This window comes from Gobio gobio (assembly GCF_949357685.1).
Source record: "Gobio gobio genome assembly, chromosome: 17".
Lineage (NCBI taxonomy): Eukaryota > Metazoa > Chordata > Actinopteri > Cypriniformes > Gobionidae > Gobio > Gobio gobio.
The window spans coordinates 31724627-31740868 of record NC_137110.1 but is presented as its reverse complement, the minus strand read 5'-3'; the positions used below and the strand labels follow the sequence as shown (position 1 = coordinate 31740868).

At 38.9% G+C, this 16242-nt stretch overlaps 2 protein-coding genes across 2 annotated transcripts in view; both read right to left on the bottom strand.

The window, feature by feature from the left end:
• The window catches only part of evpla (envoplakin a), a 31423-nt gene extending 22678 nt beyond the window's left edge, over window positions 1-8745 (bottom strand). The window contains exons 1-4 of the mRNA XM_079841573.1: window positions 8527-8745; window positions 2502-2601; window positions 2253-2407; window positions 1956-2079 (exon numbers count right to left, since the gene is read on the bottom strand). Coding sequence (XP_079697699.1) covers window positions 1956-2079; window positions 2253-2407; window positions 2502-2601; window positions 8527-8576 — 429 coding nt within the window. The 5' untranslated portion in view covers window positions 8577-8745. The remainder of the gene's footprint in view (window positions 1-1955; window positions 2080-2252; window positions 2408-2501; window positions 2602-8526) is intronic.
• Window positions 8746-12300: 3555 nt separating this feature from the next.
• Window positions 12301-16242, bottom strand: part of srp68 (signal recognition particle 68) — an 87952-nt gene continuing 84010 nt past the window's right edge. The window contains exons 14-16 of the mRNA XM_079840698.1: window positions 13978-14053; window positions 13750-13802; window positions 12301-13237 (exon numbers count right to left, since the gene is read on the bottom strand). Of these exons, the coding sequence (XP_079696824.1) occupies window positions 13010-13237; window positions 13750-13802; window positions 13978-14053 (357 nt within the window). The 3' untranslated portion in view covers window positions 12301-13009. The remainder of the gene's footprint in view (window positions 13238-13749; window positions 13803-13977; window positions 14054-16242) is intronic.

Below are 16242 nucleotides of genomic sequence, written 5' to 3'. Positions count from 1 at the left end.
AGATAGGCAGATGGAGAGCATACGTGACACACGGACTGAAGGTGTGTATCATTTTGTAGAGTCAAACTCAATCGTATAGTAGTGATGGGCAGACTGAGGCTTTGTGAAGCACTGAAACAGTTGAAGCAAATGTGCCATATTGTTTCGAAGCTTCGAATCAATCCGACACCCGTCTCTACGGTGACATCTAGTGGTCACTTGCATGTGTTGCTCTGAAATACCTTGACAATGATCCATGTAAAAAAAAAAATGAGTGAAATGGAAAGTGCTCCGACAGGGAAAAATGAACTAGATGAAAAATAAAATAAAACCGCTTTTAACATTTGTCTGACAACTACATGATCTTGGTTTTGAAACATGTAGCCTCCTCATTATGAATAACTATAGTTTTTTCATTTAAAAAAAAAACATTAATAAAATAAAGCCACAATGTGTCACATTTGTTACATAACATTTTTATTCAAAAATATTATTTGCTCTGCTGTTGAAGGAGTTAACTGACTTCTTTTTTTACATATAATTTCTTCAGCCTTTGAAAAAATCCTCTCAAATGGGACACTTGTTGTCCTCTGCACCCTCCAAAATGCCAGGATGAGTGCTCCTCAAATGGTGCATCAAGACTAGCTGCCTATCACAATACACACATCTCACTTTATTTGGTGTTTCCAAATGGAAATGCTCCCACACCACAGATGTACGGCATCTCTTGTAATGGACAATAACAAAGATAACTTTCAGATTAACAACATCCTCATGCTGGGAAAATTTTATATAGCCTACACAAATGCAAGTTCTTAAAGATGAAACCAAGATGTTGTTGATTTCATAATGAGTTTAACTCCTATACAAAAGCCCTCAAAGTTATGAAAATGCAATCAGTCTTTTTTCCATTATAGAAGAATATGATCTTCAAACAAAACCTTAGCCCCTTTAATGTTTTTTGTTTCTTTTATTATGATTTGCCTGATATATTTTTCTGTACTTTCAAGCACCTGATCTGTATTTTGTAATACAAAAATGTTCTGTTATTACCATGCTGTTTGTAAATTATTATTTGTTCAGCAATAAAAAAAATGTACGGCATCTCTTACACTATGTGGAGCCTCCATTTTGATCTATTCTATTAATATATCTATCACCTATGAATCTATATAATACTACATCTCTAACTTATGCTGTGCTATCTGTCACTAACTTAGCCTATATGAATGTGTCACTATATCCGTCACTGTCTATAGCCTATCAGTCAATATATCTAATTTAAATCTAGCCTAAATATAGCCTAACTAACCAAAGCACACTATAAATCTCACTTATATCACAAAATCACTGCTATCACAAAAGCTCTCTCCTCTCACAAAAACCGACGAGGTGAAGATGGATTTACTTCACTTTTAAACTGTGGTGAATTAGATTTATACAGATGTGTGACTGTGTGGTTTGTTCCCGCCCCCTTTAATCAACGCAGTTTCGGCAGGCACCACCTGATGAAACACTTCGAAGCTTCATTTAGCCATAGTCACGTGACATGGGTGTTTCGAATCACAGTTCGGAGCAGTGTTTCGAAACATCTGCGCTTCGGGATCTCGGCAAAGCGCCGAAACGTCAGTTTCGCGTCAGCCATCCCTATCGTATAGCAATTTGATTGACGCATGAAGTGGTCATGTGTGCCCTTTAGGTTACAATTGTGTCAACTGTCGGTAGACTGTACTTTTCTGTTGCAATTTTTTGGGTCCAGTAAAAGTGCCAAATTAAACAAGAGAATCTGCTGATGATAGCAATTCTGTCATTTAACTTGAAATTGATTTGTCTACCTCTTACAAAGTCTTAATATTGTGTGTTAATGTGACAATTACTTATAATTATAAGTACGAAAGTAAATGATTAGTTTGTTCTTAGATTAGTTTCTCTCTGTCTCTCACTCTCTTTGTGTGCATATTCATGTATTTTCTGACCTGTTTTTGGTTAAGCACCAGAGCCCAGTTAATTCTTGGCTGTAGTTCCACCTCGTTCAATGGCTCATATAGCTCTCGGTAAAGGGAACAGTCTTTCAGCCAACGCTCATGAAGGCGACTAACACTAATTAGTGGAAAAAAGTAGAAATTAATATTTATGTAGCAGTCAACACAAATGCTATTCGTTTTCGATATAACCATATAAATGAGATGCACAGAGAATAAACTTTGTTTTGATCTGACAGAGCAACAGACTGAGTCATAAACGGTGTGAAGGATGCTTTTAGTGTCACTCACTCATTCTCTATTTCTCCTGCCTGAGGGTGTTTCATTTTCCTGGCTTTGTCCATATCCAGGAATAGATCTTTCAGGAGCCCCTCGGCCTGGCCTAAGAGATCTGCTGTTTCCTTCTGATGTAGTAATTTCTTATTATTTTTCTCATTGTCAGCATCCTGAGCAAATAGAAGGGAGGAACAGTTTTATGTTTGCCATTTATAACTACTAACATATACATGTGGATGAATGAAATAGAAAATGTTTTCTTACAATGAGCAGCAGCTCTTCTGCACGCAGTACATCTTTCTCAACAGTGTCTGCATTCTTCTGCATACGTGCAATCAGCAAGGCCAGGTTACCAACCTGTGTTCTGTCAGTTCAAATTTAAAAGTTAGGATTCTACCGTATATGCTATATTGGACGGTCAATGTGTAAAAGAAAATGAAATGTGTTGCATTAGACAGGGAATATGTGGAAAATATGTGTAGAGCATCAAAGTGCACAGGATAAACACACATATCAGTAAGATTTACAGTAAATGAAGCCTGTTAGTCAGCAGAATTGTTCCAAAACGATTACATACACTACGCATTACATGTTTAAATACATTTATAACTATGAACTCATTTCTAAATAATGATCTGTTAAGCGGTATATAATGTAAGGATGTAAAACAGGGGACCATAGATTAGATTCAACCATAAATAAACCAACCTGATCTAGCTAATCAGGTCCTTCTGGCTTATTAAAAAAATTACAAGTATGTGTGTTGGAGCCAGGTTGAAACTAAACTCTGCAGGGCTGTGGCCCTCCATGAGCCAAGTTATGTGCCCCTAATGTAAATGTTCCTAATGAATGTTAATTATAAAGTATTACTGATCAAATTAAGCTTTTTATACTAAGAATTCCGGAATGAGTTGAGAATCTGTGTTTTCTCTGTCATGTCTGTCTAATCCCCTGCATTAGTACTCTAGAATGTAGTGTCCCTGAGAAGTAGGCCTATGCACTACTTTTTATGTTATAATTTTGCCTTCTTCACTATTATTATAGATAATAATACAGTAAATACATTTAAAAAAAAAATACAAATTTAAGAGCTCACAGGTTATAGGCACATTTTAAAAACTATTAATGGGACCTCGGTGGGATTTCAGTCAAAATCCTCATTGGTCATCCCAGTTTATTTAATCATAAAGCTGGTCATATTAGTTGGTGGATATTGTTTATATCCAGATATTTAAGATGCTTTGTTACACTATGAAACAACATTTTATGTTTTTGCTATCTATGACTAGCCTGACGTCTTCATACTCAATTCTAGTCAGAATTTGAGTCTGATACTGCTCCGTTGTAGCCTGGATGCCAGCCGAACTTAGCCCCGCCCACAACATTTTTACTCGGGCAGTTCGGTCTCGACTTGCTCAATAGAGAAGTAATTATGCCCGAACAGAAGCTGTTCGGACCAATTAAATTGTCAGGGCGGGCTTTAGACGATGATTATTGACAAATTATCAACAGTAACGTAATCATCCACGTCATCAAAGGCGCTTGGGTTGAAATTGTTCTAATCCTAATCGGAGAACTTGTTCATATATACATTCACCTTTACTATTTCTCTCAGAAATGATGATCGTGTTGGTAAGTACTCTGTGTATCCTTAAATTCTTTTTTTACAACACCGGCAAAGATCGTTTACACTTATCTTTTTCTTCTAACGTTACTTATTCCAGCGTGCGTGCAGACAGGGTTGCCAAGTTTTTACAACGAAACCCGCCCAATTGCTAACGTTCCTCAAAACTAGCCAAAAACAAGCCCAATAGCTTTCCAGGGGGGTTCTCTGGGAAAAAAGGCATTTGGGGGGTAAAATATGTGTTATTTTGGCAGGGATGCCAGCTAAAATTCGCATTCCTGGGTCTGTATATCACATAATTGGGGTCGCTTCAACCCGCGGACTTGGCAACACAGTGCAGTTGAGTTCTGTTGACATTTGACAACTAACGTTATGCGTCGCTCGGTCGCTCCGTTGCTCTGATTGGTTGTAGGTCTATCCAATTGAGGTCTTTCCTGGTTCGGTTGAAACCCTCCCCATAATCACAGCCCAACGGAGCAGTATCAGACTCATATTCTGACTAGAATTGAGTATGACGACGTCAGGCTAGCTCCATTGGGCTGTGATTATGGGGCGTGTTTCAACTGAACCAGGAAAGACCTCAATTGGATAGACCTACAACCAATCAGAGCAAAGGAGCGACACATAACGTTAGTTGTCAAATGTCAACAGAACTCAACTGCACTGTGTTGCCAAGTCCGCGGGTTGAAGCGACCCCAATTATGTGATATACAGACCCAGGAATGTGAATTTTAGCTGGCAGCCCTGACAAATTAAAACACATATTTTACCCCCTAAATGCATTTGTTTCCCCGGAGAACCCCCCCAGAAAGCTATTGGGCTTGTTTTTGGCTAGTTTTGAGTAACGTTAGCAATTGGGCGGGTTTTGTTGTAAAAACTTGGCAACCCTGTCTGCACGCACGCTTGAATAAGTAACCTAACGTTAGAAGAAAAAGATGAGTGTAAACGATCTTTGCCGGAGTTGTAAAAAAATAATTTAAGGATACACAGAGTACTTACCAACACGATCATCATTTCTGAGAGAAATAGTAAAGGTGAATGCATATACTAACAAGTTCTCCGTTTAGGATTAGAACCATAGACTAGAACAAATTCAACCCAAGCGCCTTTGATGACGTGGATGATTACGTTACTGTTTATCATCTGTCCATCATCGTCTAAAGCCCGCCCTGACAATTTAATTGGTCCGAACAGTTTCTGTTCGGGCATAATTACCATAGACAGTAAAAGAAATGGACAGAGCGACCGCATAGACTTCAACGGAGATAATTGAAGTCGGATAGAAGCACTCACTTCCTGATGGCTGAGCGTACTGCGCAGCCTCAGACTGAGCTTGACGACGTAGATGTGACGTGAGCAACCTGTCCGACAGTGGCAAGTCTTCTAGTAGTTGTGCAAAGTGAAATCCGAATCACCGAATCTTGCAGAGACAGAGAGGGTGAGCAGGAGCAAGGATCTGCAACATCTCTTCTCCTCGGGTCTATACGGTCATTTGCTCAAAGGCGCGACACAGTCGCGTGGTTATGACGCAATCGTTAGCCTATATTTTACAAAAACAGCTTCAACTGGGCGATAGTGTAAGATACAAGGTAATGGAGCCTTTTATACATTGTCGTGTTTGTTTGGAAATAAACAATGGACGAATGTCTTTAAACGCCTCAGATGTAAAGATATTTACTGTCAAAGTGAGGCCAAAATGAATGGGAGTCAATGGGATGCTAACAGCAGGTGATGGCTTGGTTAGCAATGGCCGTGCCTATGGAAGGTACGGTTTCCGGGGGCTGGATTACCCCCTTGATAATTACTTGTCTATGGATCAAGTCCAGACTGAACTGCCTGAGTTAAAATGTTGTGGGCGGGGCTAAGTTCGGCTGGCATCCAGGCTAGCCTATGACACTCCTCTGAATGAAAAATAACTGATACACAGATAAAACACGTGACATTAATGCATCACCCTGTGCTGTTAAATACTGTTCTGAGAAGCTGAAGAGATTCAGAGATTAAAGCATTTGATTTCTTCCCCATCATGCTATGGTAGTCCGAAGAGTTCCATCATTGCTCTTATCTTACTGTGCGTTCACACCGCCGCCGGCGAGAGCGTCAAACTTCGCTCTGGCCGCCCTGCCATCGACGCTGTAGAAAGATTCGTGGACGCGCTGCCGCTCTGACGTAGATCGAATGCTTGGTCTTTTTTGAAACGGCATTTAAAGGGGCTACAAAGCAAACACTCATGTTGATCTGCGTTTGTGCAGACTAACCACAGGTAGGGTATAACCGTATAATATAACCTCATGAAATCATTTAAATGTGAAAGTTTAAAAAAAGCAGATCGATGAACTTAACAACTTATAGAACTTAACAATTATAGTTACATGTTTGCTAACGAAATAAACCAATTAAAAGCCATTTGTGTGGTGGATAAATAATGTTGCACGTCTTCTTATCAAACCCGCCGCACCAGCAGTGATCAACCTCCTCTATTTTGCTTGGGAACTAATGTGGTAGGAACCGAAGTTTACAGCACTGCGTTCTCTAGAATCATCTCAAGCGGAGCACTTCTACATTCCCATTGGTTGCCGCCGGCTGCCGCCGAACCGCGTCATAGCTCATTACCATAAAGTTGACCTGACTTCAACTCTCCTTGACGCCCAAATCGTCCAAGACGCGCCGCGCCGCTCTCGCCGGAGCTCGCCGCCGGGCTCCCATTGAGAATGAATGACTTCCGGCCACTTTGACGCTCTCGCCGGCGGCGGTGTGAATGCACAGTTATGCACCTGCCGACACAGCCACCTTTTTGACAAGCTTCTAAGACAGAGACCATGTACATGAAGGCCAAAATATTTGTGACTAATAACTTTCCTTTTAAATTTCCACACTTCAATTAATTCTGTGGGTACTTTTAAACCAACACACAGGACGACAAATGTAGCCAATCTTATAGAGTCAGCGACTTTAGGAAAGGAAACTCATAACACAAGGAAAATCATTAAACAATAGCATCAGAAGATCACTGCTGACCATATTGGATGCTCTTAGCTGAGTCCTGAAGAATTTGTTCCATCTCAGCTTACACCTAATTCCATAAATTCTGAACCTACTCTAGTTACATATGTTACTTTACAAATTCCTTCTTTGGCATTTTGTCATTTACATCAGTTTCTCCCAACCCTGTTCCTAGAAGAACCCCCACACTACAAATTTTTTAACTCTTCCTAGCTCATTAGTGCAGATTCCAAGGCCCGAAATGGATGGGTCAGATAAGGGGACAACGTACCGTTTTGTTACGTACAAAATTTGTACAGTTGGGGTGCCTCCAGAACCAGGGTTGGGAAACACTGATTTACATAATACTTTGCAAGGTTCTAATGTCTAGTTTTTGTTCTAAACTCATAATTTTTATTCCACCTAAAATGCCCCACAATCCCTACCACTTCAACTAAAACCAAAGAATACAAAGAAAAACTTGATTTATTTTTGCCTTTTAAAACCTTATATTGTGTTGTTTTTTAACTGTTGTGTTTGCATTACCATGATGAAACAATGGACCAACACCCAACAACCTAGTGGAGGAACAAGCACGTCAGCCCTTACAGGAACTGAGCTATACGGGCAGGGACACACCTTTCACTGTCTCTATAATTTTTGCAATGATCCTGATTATTGCATATTTACACATACCTAAGTAACTTCATGCAAACATCTGTATTTTGCTCTTCAGTTGTATCTTCATTAGACATGCATTAATCAGATTTGACTAGTGGTGTGTTCAGATGGGACATCTGATCTCTACACAACAATTCTGAGATCTAAGAACATGCTTGCAGACAGCCAATTGATCTGTTCTGAACCCAGCACAGATAACACTGTATGCACTCAAATGATGAAGATAATCTATGATGTCCCTTTTTAATGAAAAATGTATATAGAAAACAATAACATTGTATTATGTATAAAATTTCTAGCATGTTAAAAAAAAAAATACATTTTACATCATAGACAAGGAAATGTTTTTCTTTAGTAGAGTAAATAGGAATAGACTTGAAATTCAAATTGTAATTCTAATATTGTCATTAATTCAAATAAACAAACCACTGATTTGATTGGTGGTTAAATAAAACATGTAAAACTTTTGCATTAGAATATAGTGGTTTTTATGACTATTAACATAAATGTATCGATGAACTTCCCCTTTGAAAAATTCGAAACACTGTAGTTATGTTTTCAACAAACCATAATAATTCCATCTTGTGTTTACAAAGCAGAGGTTATATTATTACCAAAATAGTCGGCGTAAGGGCCCACGGAACTAGGTACCTTTGTGCAATGTTTCCATTTCCTCCTATTAGTAAGCCTATACAAACTCATGATCTGTGAATGATCTTTCTGATTTTCACTTCTAATTGGAATGGAGGTGTAGCCTACAATTTAAAATGAGAATAAAATATGACTGTGAAACCATATATATTCATATATTGGTTGTAGACCCCAGCAAATAACATCACAAGAGCATTTTTGATTAAGGAGATTTGATTAAGATTTCAGAGCGAATGTTCTCAGGAATTAAGAGTTAACCACCATTACTTTCTGAGTCTAAAACGGATCTCACCTGACCTGCCTGAACACAAAATGGAACAGAACCAAGAGTATAAAATAACCAACACTTACTTGCTTGTCTTGGAATCATCTTTCACTGTGTTTTCTTTCTTCTTGAACATCCTACTAGTTTTTGTAAGGTGAGGTTCACCTCTACTGCTGGTGTATTTGAATTGGTCTCACTTTTGTTTTTCTCTTACCCCCACAAACTTCTCTGAACAGACTTTCTGCCTCTCTAGAACTGTCACAGAGTGTTGAAGTAAAGCCGTTCTTCTTTCTCCACTCCGCCCTGAGAAACAGGTGTTGGGCGACACCCAGGCCACCTTCTTTTGCAGGACCGGGCAGACCAGTTTCACCTTCCCATTTTACACACACACACACACACACACCTTTGTCATTCAGATCACCTTTTCCTATCTTCTAGCCCAGTTTATAGTAATTAAGTGTGTGTATATATACTTTTATATACAGTAAAGTAGAAACAAGTCATATTAACAATAAACCCAAAATGTGGTTAGCTATGACTATAATCAGCGGATTTCTGGTGGTTTGATATTTGGTGTATTAAAATTGACCTAATTTTGTCAGACATGTTGCAATTTTGAAGAATTGCTTTTATTAACAGTAACCAATAGTTTGTTTAAATTATTCTCAGCACGATGTTCTTTTAATGACTCTTCTTGTTAAATGTGTAGAATCTGTGAATGTAAGATGGCGTGGAATGTTGCTGGGTCACTTTCTCCGAGTAGGGCTGAGGTAGTTAGCCAACATTTCTAACATGTACTGTCACATGGTAGGGTGTGACCGAGATTCAGGCCTAATGTCTTGCCCTGCAGTCACTCCCTCTTTCTCTCTACAATCCTTACCCATTTAATTTATTTAATCCTTTTTTTGGTCGTATTTCTCCATTTATCAGGAACAAATTAGTTATTTTAAAAAAAAATTTCCCTAAACTAACTCCCTAAATTGTGTATTAATGTCAATAGTACTTGGGTATTGTAACAATGAAAACATTGACATCATTGTTCATTGTTAATCAAATTTACATCCCACCAATCCTTTCTCAAACTCCAGCCTACTTCATTTGTAGATTTGTAAAAAAAAACAAAACAAAAAAAAACATGAATTTATATATATACATAAACATTTTATTCTAAAACGGCAAACAAGTTGGAACAAATATAGAACAGACACAAAACAGACTAACAATGACAACACTTTGAGCAATCGTTGTGAGCCTATGGGGGAAATAGACCCTTCTGATCAGTCATGCTATAGAACACAGGTGGAATTTTTTTTATTTTATCAAGTTAATTGAACAAAATCAAAGTTTTGAAGTAAATGTTTGAAGTAGTTCCAGATTAAATAAAGCACATGACACTGCTTTAATTGACATGTAAACTAGCCCCTTCTCTAGAAAGCCAGAAAAAAAACCATTACATATGTATTTAAAAAAAACAACTACTAAATATGTTTAACTATCAGAGGATTCTATATTTTAAAACATTATATCGATCCATGTACTGACACCATAAAAATCATGAGTGATGTTCCATACAGCTTGAAAAAAACCCCCAACAACGATTAAACAGAACAGGTAAGGAGTGGCTGGGTTGAAGGAGGATAATTCACATTGGGGTGTGGTGCTTCCACATTTATACCAACAGATCTTATTTTGTGCTGTTAAATGACACCTGTCTTTTTTACACAAAAGAAACCAAACAATTGTTGATAGAGACTAATAGGTCGACAATGGGTTAATCTGGCTGATAGTAAAATGTCTTTCATGTGATTCTATCAAATTGAACTGAATTTAGGACTTTTAGATTTCAATTAAATTATCGGTGATGTATGCAATTAAATGCCCAATAACCTTAACAGTTGAACCCATTACCAAATACAGTAAAATACATGCTGCAGCTAAATATGCGAGTCATTCTTAAAGGTCCCATGGCATGGCATTTTTCTATTATTTTATAGTGTTTTCTGAGGTGTACTTATATTATTAGTATGATTTTTACATCATAAAATGTCATAATTTAGAAATAAAAGGCATTTTTTCTATACTGCTGTTTGCCCTGTGGCTGAATGCCCTGCTTCAAGAGGCGTGTCTGCTGTGAGACTTCAGTAAAAACGCCCACTGTTGTGATTGGCTGACATCTTTGCATTTTAAATGAGCGGAGGGGGCGTGGTTTAACGAGGCACGAGCAGGCACGAGTCTGCCAGAGAGACGGATGGACCTGTGTTCACTTCTCATCAGTTCTCTCAGCATGTCTCAGTTCAGGGTGAACTGTTGTAGTTACTAGCATATACTTCAGGTTATTAGTTTATTTCTAGTCGGAGGGGCTGTCACTCATGTCAGAAAGTTAGTAACTTTAGTAAATTATGGATCAGCGCTGACTCGAGACGCGAACCGTTTAGAACGATTCAGTCCGATTTGGTGAACTGGTTCGGTTCACTAAAAAGAACCGATTAAAAAGAATGTTTCGTTCGCACGGAGACGAAGCGATTGCTAACAAAGTTATTTATAGTAACTACTGAGTTATGAGAGCGCAGTCTGTCAGCGCGAGTTTATTGTGTTTGTATCTGAGAGTTCTGAATAAACACGAGTCCCAGTCACACCGAGTCCTCTTCATCATTATTCTACCAACTTTGTAACACATGCAATGTACCATTACAGCGAGATGAACGAGTTAGTAAGTGTTGAGTATAGCATTATTTCTAGATGTTCCAATCATATGAATAGCGTCATTGACGCGCATTGAGTAACGTTACACAGCGTAAACAAAGACACAACAGCAGTAATCGAATGTAATCCAGTTTATTGTGGGGAAAGCTGGCTAGCCTAGCCGGATACCCTCACGCTTACCCTCCTTCTGCTTAATCTCACGCCGCGTTTGGTGCCTCCGCTGTGGGCCAGATGCAGTACTGGGGGTCGGGGATGTTGGAGGCCGAGCTTCGGCGTGCGTGAAGTTTATCTCTAAAGATGTGACTGCTGATGTTAAACAGAAAAGACTGTATGCACATTTTAGAACAGATAGACGCGACAAGGACGTACAAAAACACTGACTCACAAGATAGAAAACACGAAAACACCGTTCTGTCGGGAGAGAGAGAAGCCGCTGCGTGTCCACAAATAATAAATAATAAGCTACACATAAGAAATCAATGATCACAGATCAGAAGGAACTGAAGAAAGACTTCTGTTTTCATTTGTACATCCAAACACTGAGAAACTGCCAGTGTTCACTCGTTCACAAGTAACGTTAATGATCTCGAGTGTTTGCATGGGCGTGCCAGATTCTCTGGGCGGGGGAAAGGGAGGAAACCGCTCCTGCTTGGACGTCAAACCAGGAGACTTCAGGATTGGCTCGTCTGGCCTGTCATTTTCTCAAAGGCAGAGAGAGACAGCCAGAACTCGGGTTTACACCGATCAACATTTCTATCCACTTGGGGACAATATTCAGGCTAGGGGAACTCATATTAATGTTGAAATACCTCATAAAATGAAAATTTCATGCCATGGGACCTTTAAGTCTTAACCTTATAGCTTGGTTTAAACTCCCTTGTGTGAGATTCCTCAGGCCTGAAATGCACCTTGCCTGGAATGATGTGCATGTGCACGGGAATGTGAAGATGAATGAAATTACAAAAGAAAGCTGTCAAGAGCTGTGATAGTGATCTACTCGAGACTTCTTAATCCTATAGGTAGGAAGTTTAGTGCAGACAAACATGGACTAGTGGTGTTTAATGCTTCTGGTATGTTTACAGACCTGATCTGCATGTAAAGAAACACAGGAAGACAGACCCTCCAATATTTGACCCAGTTCAAAAACATGGCACATGCAATGATGACCAGAAAAGTTTTTATTTTTTAATCTGCGGACTTCAAACTGAAAATTGTGTGTGGGGGGGGGGGGGGGGGGGGGGCATCTGCAAGTTAAAAGCAATTAGTTAAAGAACAAAATATAGCAAATCATATTAGGAAACAAAATCACAGGTAAAGCACTAACAAACCGTTTTCTTTCTCTCAATGGCTGTCCTGTTAAAAGTTGACTTTTTAAACAATTGCAAACTGTATATTTCTAAGGTACATGCAAGATGACATTATATTTGCAGAGATCAAAATTCTTCACCTTATCTACACAAAAAATATTATAGAATATTTATGAAATATTTTCGATCCTCAGCAGTGTTAAAGTGTAGACTTCTTGAGTGAAATGAGTTCTATTTTATATAATGTGCTAGGGGTTAAAATAAAAATAAAATAACCTAAACTTTTTACTCTGGATTAAAGAGCATTACCGCTGAAACTTGGCAGGATTTATATTGCAAGAAAACTGCTTTAACGGTCTCTTAACATCACCTCCAATTTAGTCAACATGAATTTACTACCAAACCAGCTGCACTTACACCTCTTAAATCTATAATGGCATGTTTTGGGAAAAATGGTTTGACAGAATAAGGTTTCATAACTCTCTGTATTTGTAGTCATCTGAATACAGATCTCTCTTCAAGACAGCCAAACAGGCCAAAACAAAACCTGGGACTAGGTTTAGCTTCCAAAGCCAAAGAAGCCTCTGAAGTAGCCAGTGATGCCACCCTTGCCCTTCTGCTCAACCTTGTCATCAAGAGGTGGAAAAGCCACATGGTTGAGAGCCAGGTCAAAGAAGAGAGGCTTGCATGGAATTGGCTGGAAGTCTGGAGGGAACTGCACCAGATTGGGCTGCTTGCTCAGGAGGGTGGGGTCTAGCCGGAAATTATCCAATCGATCAGACAGAGGCTGTAGATAAACCAGAAAAACAGCTCTTGAATTCAAAGACAACAAAGAATGTGCTTGTAGAACTTAAATGAAAACACAAACACCCTGACAGACGTGGTCACTATGTGTAAAGATTCTTTACAAATGTATTTGAAGGAGAGTTGTCTATTCTCTCATCTCATTTAAGCACTATTCCTTTAAACAAGCCCAGTCCTACTGCAGGACATCATGAACCTGACACACACACACACCCCCACACACACACAAACCAATCTGCCAAGCAACATTCCACTGTTCTACTCCTCCTTCCCTTTCAACACTTGTGTATACGAGTACCTGGAGAGCAGTTACAAGAGTCAGCATGCCTTGTCTAAAACTGTAAACTAGCCATGATCTTGAGCTTATGAATAACAATTAGAAAGTATTTTTAAAATGTTAAAAAAAACATTAGATTTGAATTTTTTTAATCTAGGGCAAACTAATAATGCCCAATATAAAGATTAACTCTGAAAAATAAGTCTTTGTCTTCTTACCGTGTTGTCTTTATTCTGCTGCTGTGGGGGCACCTCAGCAACATCTTCTGTGTCTAAAACACAAAATACAATTGTCACAGTCAGTTGCAGCTAATGGAGCTTTCAAAACATGTAGCAAATGTATCTGACTAGGACAAGAGCGGAAGGTCAATAAAGTGACTGTCTCTGTCTCATTAAGAATGACTAGTCCCGTGTGAAATGAAAATGGCTGCAGTCATGTCTACCCACCTAAGATGGCTGCGGCTTGAAGGGAGTACTTCTCAGCGTTGACCTCAGCAATCAGCTCCTGGACATCAGGGAGATCCTGAGAGGAAGGAATGGAACAGCACAAGGGCTAAACCGAGTGCAAAAACATTGATCTAATTGATTTTTACAATCTATTTGACCTAGTAGAACTGCAAACCTGAAAGTAAAAACTTTGGCTTAAGATATTGACACAGACAAAACAATGAAAAAGTACCAGGGTCTTTTGGAAATGGAGATAAGTTGTATGGAAAAAGGGATGGAAAAAAATTATTGTTTATAGTATAATCTCAGATTTAAACTTCTGTAACAAAAACAATGTTACATAACAAGTTAGTAAGTTTGTCATTTCCATAAATTAAACTAGCCATTTAAATTAACCAATTAAAAACTGTAAATATTTTTAATTAAAATGTTTTAGTAAAAGTTCAAATTTATTCTACTTGTATTGGTACATACATAAATCTCATAGTGTTATTTAAACTGTGGAACACACATCTTATAAAAAAAAAGAAAAAAAAAGGAAGTAGTACCTTATTGTATTTTAATTCTAGTATTAAATATTCTGATTTGAATTGTCTACAAATCATGGCTGCGGGAATCATGGGTAATGCACCTCATTTGGCGTATCATAAGACAAGCTTTAGTGCTGTCGCCATTCAGAGAAATATTTTATACACTTAACATTTTACTAAAGGTTAATTCACATAAAGATAGATAACTATGACCATAAAGTTAAAGGTCCCATGGCATAACATTTTCATTTTATGAGTTTTTTCAACATTAATATTAAAGTTCCCCTAGCCTGAATATTGTCCCCAAGTGGCTAGAAATTTTGATCGGTGTAAACCGCGTTCTGGGTGTCTTTCTCTGCCTTAAGAAAATTCAAGATCAGCTTGTCTGAGCTGTCATTTTCTCAGTTATGACATCATAACAGGAACGGTTAACTCCATTTCCTCCGCCCAGAGAATTTAGCACACCCATGCAAGCGCCATATTTGTTTGTCCTCGAGAGATCATGGCTTGTGAATGAGTGAATTCTGGTAGTTTCTCAGTGTTTGGATGAAAAAATGAAAACAGAAGGCTTTTTTCAGTTCCTTCTGATCTGTGATCAGTGATTTCTGATGTGTAGCTTATTATTCAAGTTCACACAGAACTGTATTATTCGTGCACACGCTGCGGCTTCTCTCTCTCCCGACAGAAAGGTGTTTTCATGTTTTCTATCTTGAGTCAGTGTTTTTGTACGTCCTCGTCGCATCTATCTGTTCTAAAATGTGCATACAGTCGTAAGTTTCTGCTCAACATCGGCAGAGCCACATCTTGAGAGATAAAGCTCCCGCACGCCGAAGCTCGGGCTGCCCTGACCGGTCGGCCTTCAACATCACCGACCCCCACTAATGCATCTTGCCCACAGCGGAGTCGCCATACGCAGCGCAAGATTAAGCAGAAGGGGGGTAAGCGTGAAGATATCCGGGCTAGGCTAGCCAGCTATCCCCACAATAAACTGGATTACATTCGATTACTGCGCTGTTGTGTCTTTGTTTGCGCCTGTGTACTCGATGCTTTTCACATGATAGGAAAATATCTCAAAATAATGCTATAATCAACACTTACTCGTAACTCGTTCATCTCGACAGCTGTAATGGTACTAAAGGGGCAGGTCAGATACCTGTGTCTCTTCTTTTAGACACCTATCCTTCTCAATGTTTCTTTTTATTATTTCCATAACCTGAATAATCAAATTATGTATCTCTTTCTCTGCTTTCATATAGTTAGTCCTTAAAGAATAAAGAAGATCACGTATGTGTACTTTTCTCTCGAAGGAGAGAAATTGCTGTATCTCTGTTTTAGTATTATGTGTTCTTTTGATAAAGGCCAGGATCCACTGACACTGACTAGAGTGCGATACCCTAGTGCTTTTGTGTGTGCGTTGCATGATCTGTGCAGGCCCAATATTGAAGATGGACATTTTCTGCTGACAATGCCAGACCTGAAGACGCCTTTCTATGACCTCCTGGGTCATTGTGATCTAAATCTAGTGATGGGGCGACAACTAGTCTACCTAGTTTAGTGATATGCTCTGCTATCTATCCTTGTGGGGAAATTTACAGTGACTGTGCATTTTCTCTGAGCCAATCAGAATCATTCCACATGGCATTAATGACGTGGTTAGACCTTGAAAACAGTATAACTGTTCAGAAATTGTATGTACGATAGGCGGAGGGAGGCTGAGAAGTGTGATCCCCTATAG